Raw genomic sequence first — 12,465 nt, 5'->3', positions numbered from 1 at the left:
ACTCAGAAATCCGCCTGCTTCTGCCTCCCAAGTGCTGGGATTAAAGGCATGCGCCACCACCACCCGGCGAGAAAGAACAATATTAAAACTAGTAGAAAAGTACTAATAGTTCAAAGAAAGTAGCCCACATTCTCTGTTCGTTTTTCGTGGTGCTAGGACAGAACTTAAAGCCTTGTACAGAGTAAATAAGGATTCCACCACTGAGTGTTATCTCTTCCTACATTTACTTATTTGTTTACTATTTATCATTGACTGATAGATAGGGTCTATGTAGCCTGGCTAGCCTCACAAGCCACAGGAGCCACCTGCCTCAACAGTGGGGATTCTAAGTGTAAATCACACACCAAGCACACCAGCCCTACTGTGCCACTGCCCCTACTCTCCCAAGCCCCCAACTCCAGTCTATTTTGAGATATGTTTTTGCTAATTGCCCAAACAGGCCTTGAAGTTGAGAGCCTTCTATCTCTATTTCCCAAGTAGCTTGGATTACAGGCCTAAGCTACCAGCCCCAACTGAACCACATTTATATACTGCTTTAAAAATATATAAACAAGGGGGATACGACTCAATGACAGAAATGCTTGCTTTAGCATGTGTGTAGTCCTCAGCACTATGAAACACATACACACATAAATGTCAATTTTGAAGAAGTCATGGTAGAAACAGTACATTAAAGATGAAGAATAGGGCTGGGCTGGGCGGTGTACACCTTTAATCCCAGCACTTGACAGGCAGAGACAGGTCAACCTGGTTTAGATGATGACTTTTAGGACAGCTGGAGCTATGTAGAAAGCCCATGTCTCAAAATTAATTAATTAGAAAAAAATTGAGGATAGAGGCTAGTGAGAAGCTCAGTGGGTAAATGCACTTGCTGGAGAACCCAACAACCTGAATTCCATTCCTAGGATTCACATAGTGGGAGGAGAGAAACAACTCCCACAATTGTCCTATGATCTTCACATGTGTACTAGATATGTGAATACATGTAATAAATGCATTTAAATGTAATTACAATTATCCACTAAGAAGTAACAGATAGAAGTAGCTGCTAGAGAGAACAAGAGAGAAATAAGGCCAAAATATTGCTTATTTGTACCCTATGTTTCACTGATGATGCATGCTTCTGTGAAGAACCTAGATGGCTCAGAGTCCCAATCTAACCCTTCCAATTATCACATAACATGACTTTATTCTTTTATTACATTTATACTAGGGATGGGAGTACACACCATGGCACACATGCTAATGTCAGAAGACAACTTGCAGGAGTTGGTTCTCTCCTTCTATCATGTGTCGCAGGGATCCAACTCAGGTCACCAGGCATGGCACTTAAGCACCTTAACTCATAGAGTCCTCTTAGAGGCCCTCATTATGTGACTTTAAAACAATCACAAACTAATAATATGTAGATGGCTCTAGTGTTTCTAACCCTGAAAATGCTTAGAATTTCTTTTGATATTAAGCATTAAGAAATAGAATATGAGGCTGGAGACATGGCTCAGAGGTTAAGAGCACTGATTGTTCTAGAGGGACCAGGTTCAATTCCCAGTACCCACATGGTGGTTCATTACTATCTGTATCTCCAGATCCAGAGGATCCAATGTCTTCTTCTAACCTTTGCAAGCAGCAGGCATACAACTGGTAAGACATACATGCAGGCAAACCACCTATACACGTAAAATAATTTAGTAAGTAGGATATTTGCACTACTGTAACACGAAAACAAAGGTCAAAAGAACAAAAGGCAACAACCATACTATACAGAGAGAAGACGGACCTTAAAGCTGATACAGGGGCTGGTGAGGTGGCTCAGCAGTAAAGATGCTTTCCACACAAGCCTGGTGACCTAAGTTCCAACTCAAACCTATGTAAGGGTGGAAAGAAAGAACCAACTCCACAAAGCTGTCCTCTCATCTCCATACAAACACCTATACGTCAAACACATACACACATTTTTTTTCTTTAAAGTAATGGTTACTACAGTCATCTTTGCTTATCCATTTACAAACAAACAGTATGATCATTGCTCCTGATCACCTGAAAAGTCTTAGCCAGGTGGTGGTGGCACAAGCCTTTAATCCCAGCCCTTGGGAGGCAGAGGCAGGCAGATTTCTGAGTTCGAGGCCAGCCTGGTCTACAGAGTGAGTTCCAGGACAGCCAAGGCTACACAGAGAAACCCTGTCTCAAAAAAACAAAAAACAAAAAACAAAAAAAAAGCAAAGTCGTAGTTTTATGAGCATACAATTTATAATAGTCTAAAGCTATTACTGACTCCTTAAAAACTGTTCAAATGGGAATCTCAGTAAACTTTTTTCTTGTAACTCTAATAGACAACCTAAAACTCTCAAGTCTCACAGTAATACTCCCCAAATAAAGTGCAGATACCACGATTATCTAAGGAGTGACCCTTACCATCCTCACTCCCACCACGCTGCTGAAGAGATTCCTACAAACTCGCCTGGAACCACAGCATGTGAGAGGCTACAGAACAAGTTCAAGTCTTAGACTATAACATCCAGCAAAATGCCTTGGAGCTTTGATTAAAGCACTTGTCAAACAAGCCTGATGATCTGATCTCAGTACCCAGAAAGGACAGTGGAAGAACAGGCTCCCAAAAGCCTTCCCTCCATCCTCCACATGCCTTTACTCAAACACACACATCCTCTATTACACACTCCAAATGAGATCCTATCCAATAAATAAATAAATAAATATCCTGTACCACTCAAGCTAGTTTAAATTTCTTATAAAAAGGCCATAATTTCTTTTCTTTTCTTTTAAAAAATTCTTTCATCAAATACTGTGCACTGTGTTCCTGACACTAAAACAATGAAAACATCCAATGAGAAAAAGTCCCCGCATAACTCTTTGTCACCTAGTTTCTCCACTTAAAGATCCAAGAGTGCTACAATACTAGGGAGAGAGCAAGGGGTGTTAGGGCTGCAGGGTGTGTTAGGGTGCTTGCTCAGCACATAGGAAGTCGGGTTGGGTCCTCAGCACTACATAAACTTGTCATCCCAGCACTCCGGTGGTGCAAGCAGGAAGATTGTAAGTTAGCTAGTTCTAGGACAACTTCAGCTACATAAAACTGTCTCAAACAACAACAACGAACCAAAAGAACAAAGACATGTCAGATGGTAGTAGAGCACTCCTTTCATCCCAGCACTTGGGAGGCAGGAGCAGGCGTTATCTCTGAGTTCAAGACCAGCCTGGTCTACAGAGTGAGTTTCAGGATCACCAGGACTATATACAGAATGGGGGAAAAGCCAGAGAGAAACTTTTATAAAAACCTAAGAGCCACTTACTTCTCACTTTGAGTATGAACCAATGTACTCATTCTTCTTCTCCATTCTAATCTACAATTTCTCTCATGGTACTCCCTCCCAGCTAGAATGTTTCTCATTCACTTCTAAGTACATTTTGTGTTGAAAGAAAGCAAAGTACTGACATTACAAAACAAAAATGGATTGAGACATGATGGCTCACCCCAGCACAACCCCCAGCATTCAAGAGGCATACAGGATTGCCAATTGTTCAAGGCAAGCCTCATCTACATAGAACACTTTAGGCCAGAAAAGGCTACATATAAGACTTTGTCTTAAAATAAAATAAACACGAGCTGAGTCCAATGGCACATGCCTACAACCCCAACACTCAGAAGGGAGGCCTCAAAGTCAAGGCAATCTGGATTACATACTAAGATATCATTTCAAATGAAAGATTTAAGTCAGGAGCATGGCACAGTACACACAGAACACATGCTCAGAATGAATGAGGCCCCAAGCTCAATCCCTAACACAAAAAAATGAAAAAACTCTGTAAAATTAAAACAACTACTTCTCCTTTAAGAGTAAAGCTCCAAGAATTGTCTGTAGTTCTTTGCTTTATACTGGGCTGGAGAGATGGCTCAGCAGTTAAAAGCACTGACTGCTCTTCCACAGGTCCTGAGTTCAAATCCCAGCAACCACATGATGGCTCACAACCATCTGTAATGGGGTCCGATGCCCTCTTCTGGTGTGTCTGAAGACAGCTACAGTATACTCATATATACAAAATAAATAAACCTTGGGGAAAAAAAAAAGATTTCTATACCAAGGTTAGTTACCCTTGCTAATAATGATACAAATACACACAGATACTACCAATATAACACTAGCCACACTTTGAAAGTAATCAAGTACTTTACCCACATCATACGCTGGATTATATAGTTAATAGACTAGAAAGATTTGTCCACAAACGGATATGAGCACTTACCTCTGTCCCAATTCCAGGCTGCACACCCGAGTACACACTGTCTGGCGGAGGACCACCATACTTCCTCTGTCCTGTGGTTACATCCAAAGTATAACCAGTCCTCTCGAGTAAGGCCTAAACATGAAAATATAAACACACACATAAACTACAACATCTTTTTTTTTTGTTTTTTGGAGACAGGGTTTCTCTCTGTAGCCCTGGCTGTCCTGGAATTTACTCTGTAGACCAGGCTGGCCTCAAACTCAGAAATCTGCCTGCCTCTGCCTCCCAAGTGCTGGGATTGAAGGCATGCACCATCACTGCCCGGCAACTATAATATTTTATGAGAATATTTTATGATTAATTTAAAAAGGAGCAGCTGGAAATACAGCATGATTGCATGAGGCACTGGATTCTATCTCCAATATCACATAAAAACCAGATATGGAGGCGTTGGTGGCGCACGCCTTTAATCCCAGCACTTGGGAGGCAGAGGCAGGCGGATGTCTGAGTTCGAGGCCAGCCTGGTCTACAGAGTGAGTTCTGGGACAGCCAGGGTTACATAGAGAAACCCTGTCTCCAAAAACCAAAAACCAAAAAAAAAAATTAAATAAATAAATAAAAGGGCTGGAGAGATGGCTCAGTAATTAAGAGCAACAACTGCTCTTCTGAAGGTTCTGAGTTCAAATCCCAGCAACCACATGGTGGGTCACAACCATCTGTAATCAGATCTGATGCCCTCTTCTCTCTTCCGGTGCATCTGAAGACAGCTACAGTGTACGTACGTATAATAAATAAATAAACATTTAGCAAAAAAAAAAAAAAAAAAAAAAAAAAAAAAAAAATTAAAAAAAAAAAAAAAAAAAAAAAAAGATATGGGGCCAGGCAGTAGTAGTGCATAACTTTAATCTCAGTACTTGGGAAACAGAGAGGTAGGCAGATCTTTAAGTTTGAGACCAGCCTGATCTACAGAGTGAGTAAGTTCCAGGACAACCAGGGCCACACAGAGAAACCCTGTCTGAACCATTCCCCACCCCCAACCCCACCCACCCCACCCCCCAAAAAAAAGAAAAAAGAAAAATGAAGGGTTAGAGAAATAGCTTAGCAGTTAAGAGAGTTTACTGCTCTTCCAGAGGACACAAGTTTGGTTCACAGCACATACGTGAAATGTCTCATTATTAACTGTCTGTAACTCCAGATCCAGGGGGTCCCATACCCTTTTCTGGCCTCCATGGACACTATAGTCATGTATACAAACCCACACTTAGACACACACATATACATATTATATATTATATATATATATTAAAAATAACAGTAAACTATTTAAAAGAAGGTGGCTGGAGAGATGGCTCTGAAACAAAGCACACCTGCTGCTCTTGCAGAACTTCTGGATTTGGTTCCCAGTACATACATGGCCGCTCACAACTGCCCTTTACTATTCCATTTGTCTGTTTTATATTCTTACCAATCCACAAGCCCAACACAACTGGAATATCTCACAAGATAGACTCTAAATTTGGCAACTATCAAATAAATATACTCTGATTTCAAACCTTGAAACCTTATTATTTGATCCCATTTGACTAACATTAGTTAACAGATGCCCTCAAAGAGCAAGCACTATAGTTTAGATAACATTCAAATGAAATTTCATATGAAAGGCCTATAGAGTATCTTTTGTTGGCAAACAAAATATGCACTCTACCAAGAAAGAGAAGGGCTTTGCACGTGAGGTATTTAATTACGAACAGCAACACAAGATTTATGTTTACCCGATTTAGTTAACCCTGGGATTCCACAGGGAAGGATGTCTGGGACCTTCTGTTTTTTCTACCAGGGGAAGGGGTTAGTCAGCCAATCAGAGTTGTTACACAATAGTTTGGCATTTGTATAAGAATGGGGCTAGAGCACTTTATAAACAGATGAGAATGAAGGAGAAAGTATAAAGTTAGTGATACCAAAATCTGAGCCACCTGTGCAAACAACACTAAAATTCAATACCATTTCCAATTAAATCTGTGAGGATAGCTTAGGATAGAGCACTTGATTAGCAAAGAGCTGGGTTGGATCCCCACCACTGCAACCTTGACAATACCCCTTTAACTAGGTCTTTTAGGGAAAGCCTATTTGCCTTTCAATGCAGTTTATCTAAGTTAATAATGACTGGGGAGAGTAGCTATTTACATATGAATTCACCTAATCTTCACAACTTCAGGAGGTAGGCACAACCACTACCATTTTATAAAGTCATAAAAGGTCAAGACCATTTTATAAATACACTGAGGTCAGAGAAAATTCAAAAGGAAGAAAGCAGTTAGAATACAACAGCTCTTTCCTAAGAGAAAAAGTCCCAGGCTCTGGCCTTTCACTTCAGCACTCAGGAGGCTGAGGCAGGAGGATCACCTTGAGTTTGGAACCAGCCTGGGCTATATACAGTGAGTTCCATGCCAGTTTGAGCATAGGACCCTGTACCAAACAAAAAATATAAACAGTGCTTATAAAGTAATAATAAACACGTCCCTCCCTCTGTGTCAGAAGACTGAGGATCAAGGAAGAGTGTGAATTAGACCTTCCCATCAATACTGTAACTCGTTTTTACCTTGATCTTTGCTTCATCAGGCCCTTTTGTGGACTCTTGTACCTTGCTGCCTTGTTTCTCTCTTTGCCTGTAGGTCTTCATAACTCCACATAAAAATGCACTTTTGTTCTAAAAGATGCAAGCAATTGAAAAGGGAGAATTACTAGGAATCTCTGAAGGGTCAAATACACAATAAATTTAAATTTAAATGATGGTGTTCCAACACCAAGATTTTAACAAAAATATTCATTCCATTCATTCAACAAATACTTTCGCAAGCCACAGGCTGGAGCACACAGCAGATCTTAGTCAGTGCCTCAGGGAGCTTGCCTTCTAAACTGGGGAAAAAAGGCTTCCATTTGTTACTATTCAATTGATTCTGGACTATCTTTCCAGAATGGCTAAGTATTTCTCACACAAAGATAGCCTCCCCTTATCGTAAGCAATTTAAACATATAACACTGTAATAGTAACAACAAAGCCAAACCATGACTAAGCTTTTAAAGTAACTTACTGTACTAAAAGCTGAAGACTTCTGCTCTGCACTCATGCTTCTGAACCTCTTTGACACAGAAGATCTTTTTTTCTCTTAATCTTTTCCAAAGGAGAGATAGTCACAGACAAAACAGACCCCTTCCCCACAGGGACCGGTGCTGTCCCAGTTAAGCAGCTGCAGGTCGCTGACTGCCCGGCTGCACGGCTAGCCCTGGCCTTACCTGAACATGAGATAAGTCACTTTCTTTGAACTGCTGTAGCACAGACAGAGCTCCTTCTTCATTAAACTCCCTGAGAGCATCAATTGCTCTTTCATCAAGATCGACATAAGCTACCAACCCTAAAAATTAAATTGAAAAGGGTTAACATTATTGTAATAAAAGGGGTAAACTAAACTGTCTAGTAAGGTCTAGTAGCATTGTTATATTCAATACCATCTCTGACAAACTATATTTTCATTTAATTATATGCATATACATAGCTAAACAAGTAAGATATAGAAAGGTCAAATACAAATACAAAAATCAAAGATAAAATATCAACTATAAATGCAGATTTCAACTTAAAAAAAAATTTCGTGGAAAGATCCTAAAATGTTTCTAACTCCCCCAAACTGCAGTAAGTTCTGAGAGTAAGATGCACATACCTGTACTACAAATGAACCATTCACTTAGGAAATTCTGGTTTATATTAGAGTGGTAAGAATATACTATCTTTCTCAAGGATAAACATTCAAATTACAGGTTGTTATACTTGTTTACTACATAAGAGGTAAGAGAAAATATGAAAACCAATTTTACTTAATTCTTTCCACTCCAAAGAATATCAAAGGTTTTCCCTCCTTAGCACCAAACACAAATTAAAATGTATTTATCCAAGCATCTAGTTTGCTGCAGTCAGAATGTGGAAAGGCATCTTAAATTCTACAAATGCAAGTGCAGCTTGCTAAACCAATTCTGAAAGTTGTATTTTAAGTCAGTGTTTTACTTTTCTGAAGTAACAAGCTGAGATTTAAAAGATGATGGGGCATTCACAACACTGTCAATAATGACAATCTACTTCAAATGTCAGTAAAAATGTTACAGAATTTTAAATAAATTATGCAGGAAACATATATGCTGCATTCTACATATGTAGTCTACTTAACTACTCATAGAACATCTACTGTTTAAAATAACTCTTAATATATAACGAACCTTGTCAGAATTGGTCCAATGTAAAATAGAAATACCTGACAGACTGACATTCCCCTCCCCAAGTCTATATGAACCAACAGCAAAAGTGATTCTATTTTGGTAAAGTCAAAAAGAACTTTATTTCATACAGTAAATAAACTGAAAATAAATTAATGCCACTTGCAAAGTTATTGTTTAAAATGTTGCCATGTCATGTTTTAAAAGCTCAGAATGAGCATGGCTAAGCACTGGAGTTTCCTCACTTGAATATTCCATACCACCACCCAAAGCCACAACTCAAGACCATCATCAATCCACCCTGTCAATCCAATCCTTCACCCAGATCGTCGGCCTCTTAGTAGCAAAGCACTACACAGGGAGGTCTCTAAGCAGATCACTGCTAGTTCTCTAGGGCAGAAATGTCACAGAAGTTCCTGAGGACTGGCTTTCAAATGAGACCATCACCCAGGAGTGATTTTTATAAGCCATTTTAGTGTCTAAAATTAAATCTCAGCTGCAAGATTTAAAATATTTTAAGAAAAAAAAAAGCACAGCTATGTCTACTGAATTTAAAACATATTTCTAAGAGAAACAATTCAATTCTCTCTCCTGATCTGGATAGGCACACAAACACAGAGGAATAAAGTTTCCATCTATGGCCCCAAAGGAGGACACATTTATTTACGAACACGATTCCCTAAGGGTAAATATTTCTCTCCCTCTTTTAAAACTTCAAACCACTTACAACCAACCATATTAAGATGTTCAAATTTGCTTAAGCACTTAACCATGGGACTTACACATTAAGAAAAAAACAAAAACAAAAACAAAAAAAAGCTGTTGCAAACCAAACACTTCCGAATTACCGGAGAGATGTGAATTTCTGTCTATTAGAAACTAGACAGGCCACAAACTCTCACGGAATATGACATATATTATCGTTTCAGACAATACAGTCTAACTATTCCTCTTATTATGCCACCTAATCAGACCTAAGCTGACTTAACAATCACTTTTAAAAAGCTAAAAGTAGAAAAGTAAAAGCAAAATGATGACTGATTTAGGTTAAGGGGAAAATGCAAAATTTGGTATGCTGAAACATACATTTTAATTGGTAGTAAATCTAAGACAAATTGATGTTCTGTTCTGAAACAACTAAGTCTACATATTCAACACTAAGGCTTCAAAATAATGAAATAGTAATAAAGTCAAACCCAATATGCCCTCAATGAAGGGAAAGTATTTGCTCTACACAGATCACAAACAGTAAGCATTTTTTATCCTTAAAATCTATAAAATTCAACGTGGTTTGCCCTCACTTTCATAACCAGTCAGAAACAAGAAATGCATTATACCTGTCTGAAATATTTCATCAAGTCTTTCTGCCACCTTCTGTGGGAGGCCTGCCTCTATCAGTGTCTTGTAGTGTTCTGTGTGAGTTACACTGGAAGTGTCCATTGGTTCCTCCTCTTCTTTTAACTGTACCGCATTACCATTCACCTGATTAGCCATTTTATTATGCTGCTGGAAAAAATTCAGGAGCTATATTACATTAAGCCAGAAATAACTAGTTTGTAGGACAATGCATGATTTACCTGAACTAATTTGTACACATGCTGCTAATAACTATCCAAAATATTTTATGCCTTTTGTGAGCATCTGATCTAAATTTTCAGAAATAATCTTGTGAAACTACAGAAAATGTACATCGAAGTATTGGATCCTTAAGCAACTTCATGTACTCTGGGTTAGAAGGACTTGTATTGCTGAGTAACATAAGCAGCCGTTGTGTTCTGGGGAGCAGATCAACAAACCACCACAAAATCCTAACGGCCTCTCAGCTTACAGAGTTCTAAAATTTGATTTAAAACAGAATAAACACCCACACATCACTTAATCAAGGTTTAAGAACTTTCCATTTTTCTCTGCTTCAGAAACAACATAGGTATGAAATAAATCCATGTTGTATCTAGTTCAATGAGCTGGTGGCTTGGGTTCTCTCCACCTCACTTAAAAACAGAACTTTCACATTAATTTTGTTCTAAGATTAATTTGCTATTCCCATTCACAGATTTAAAAGAAAAAATGACCAACTTTAAAAGCTAAGCCATTGTTCAAAGTCTACATAAAAATAATTGAGCTATAGTTTAGGTTGCTTCTTGATTTAAAAAAAAAAATCAGGAGTATGAGTGGAATTTTTCTTGTCAGTGAAAAAAAGTTGCAAAAAATACTGAATAAACAACTTCCAAAAAACCTTCACAAACACTACCTGACTGCCTAAACTTCTTCAGATTTCTCAGATTAACCTACCAAAATCATTTTGTATGTTCAGCCTGTATATAATGCTGAAATGGACCAATTCCCTGAAGAGAGAGTAAATCACAAAAGCATACAAGGCCAGTCTATGCTACCTCAAAGTCAGGGAATTTAAGTGTGTGTGTGAGATTACATGTGATGAAGAGAATGGGTGGCTCAAGTGACATCGCAGCAGACAGGGATAAAGGCGTGATGAAGCTGGGTCTCAAGAAGATGCCTACTGTTCCTGAAGAAACTCAAGATAGGAAGCACAAGTCACCTACAAGCACTACAGCCCAATCCATGCCTGGTCAGTCAAACACTATACAAACGCTGCTTCCTGACACAGGACAGCGCCTAGTTCAACAGCACTGACAGTAGAAGGTAATGAGAGGACGGAAGAGGAAGGCAACAAGAGAGCAGAGTGTGAAGAGAGTTACTGAGAATGACCTGACAGCTGCATGACTTCTCATCACAAAGCTCGCCCTAGCCCTCTAGTGTCTAGAGACGCGACTGTACTTACTTAAACAGACACATCTTAAGGCAAGTCTCAAATTCTGGTGAACTAGCAAAAAACAAAAACATCCAAAACTGGCACAAGAAATACTAGCACGTAAGATGAACATTTTTACTGATTAAAACAACCTAGGCCTGTAAAGAAGCATTCTAAAATCCCAAATCTTTCTGTGGACATGCTTTCCCATCCCCTCCCACAAACACTGTACTAAGATCACCAAAACTCAGAAGTTTTATAACAAGACCTTCATAGCACTGCACCTATGAATACTATATGTTACAGGAGAGGCAATAACTGAGAAGTTCAGTGAACATCTGTTAAGGTGGAGTGATTTTTAAAAGTATGCGTGAAGCAAAATGACAATTTACGTATTAAGCACAAGACATATTTATGACTATCATTAATACTAAAACTTTTAAAATGTTCAGATTTCGTCAACTTTAACCTAAAAAAAAAAAAAGAAAAAAAAAAAAAGGTAAAATAGACTCCAGGAAATAAACCTTCAGATCAACAGAGGTGACTCTTCAAGCCAAATACAAAGTGCTCATTTAAAAGACTTTTATGTTATGAGACCATTTAAACTCATGACATTCAACAACAATGCCACACAGCCAAACCATATTTCTGGATGCAGCAAATATTCTAACGTGATTGGAACCCTTTGACACAAACATTTTTGCAAAAGAAAAAAAAAAGAGAGAAAATTACAAAATAAAGTCATTTAAATGAGATTTATAAGGACCGCTGGGAGACTTGGGAAGTCAGTACTACCTCCTCCCTGACTTGTGGCGAACATCTCTAAGGAAAATGTTGAGAGACGGGCTTTTAGAAGAACCAACGAAAGCTAACGGTTATCTCAAAGCTCGGGAGTGTCAAGCCCTTAATCACTACGACTGACTCCTGACACATTCTGTTTCTAAAGGGCAATGGGGGGGTTAAAAAAAAAAAAAAAACAAATCTCAAACAGGTAACGAGAAAGGACTGAACCTTCCAAGAACCCCTGGCCTTTCGTCTTAAAATTCTGGCCACATGGATACTACCGTGTAAGAAAAAGAAGCGCTTTTCCAATCTGGAGCGCCTATGACATTCTCAGAATTACCTAGCTCAGGCGCCGCTCGAAACCAAGTGTCACGGCCTCTAGTAGTCATTTTTTCCTTCAAATCCCG

General features: G+C 38.8%; 1 protein-coding gene across 1 annotated transcript in view; it reads right to left on the bottom strand.

Moving 5' to 3' along the window:
* The window catches only part of Hnrnpr (heterogeneous nuclear ribonucleoprotein R), a 37,383-nt gene that overhangs the window by 24,319 nt on the left and 599 nt on the right, over positions 1-12,465 (bottom strand). Inside the window, exons 2-5 of the mRNA XM_031377036.1 lie at positions 9,843-10,011; positions 7,534-7,652; positions 6,839-6,946; positions 4,258-4,371 (exon numbers count right to left, since the gene is read on the bottom strand). Of these exons, the coding sequence (XP_031232896.1) occupies positions 4,258-4,371; positions 6,839-6,946; positions 7,534-7,652; positions 9,843-9,999 (498 nt within the window). The 5' untranslated portion in view covers positions 10,000-10,011. The remainder of the gene's footprint in view (positions 1-4,257; positions 4,372-6,838; positions 6,947-7,533; positions 7,653-9,842; positions 10,012-12,465) is intronic.

The sequence above is a fragment of the Mastomys coucha genome, unplaced genomic scaffold, assembly GCF_008632895.1.
Source record: "Mastomys coucha isolate ucsf_1 unplaced genomic scaffold, UCSF_Mcou_1 pScaffold18, whole genome shotgun sequence".
Taxonomy (NCBI): Eukaryota; Metazoa; Chordata; class Mammalia; order Rodentia; family Muridae; genus Mastomys; species Mastomys coucha.
This window is presented reverse-complemented; position numbering and strand designations above follow the sequence as displayed.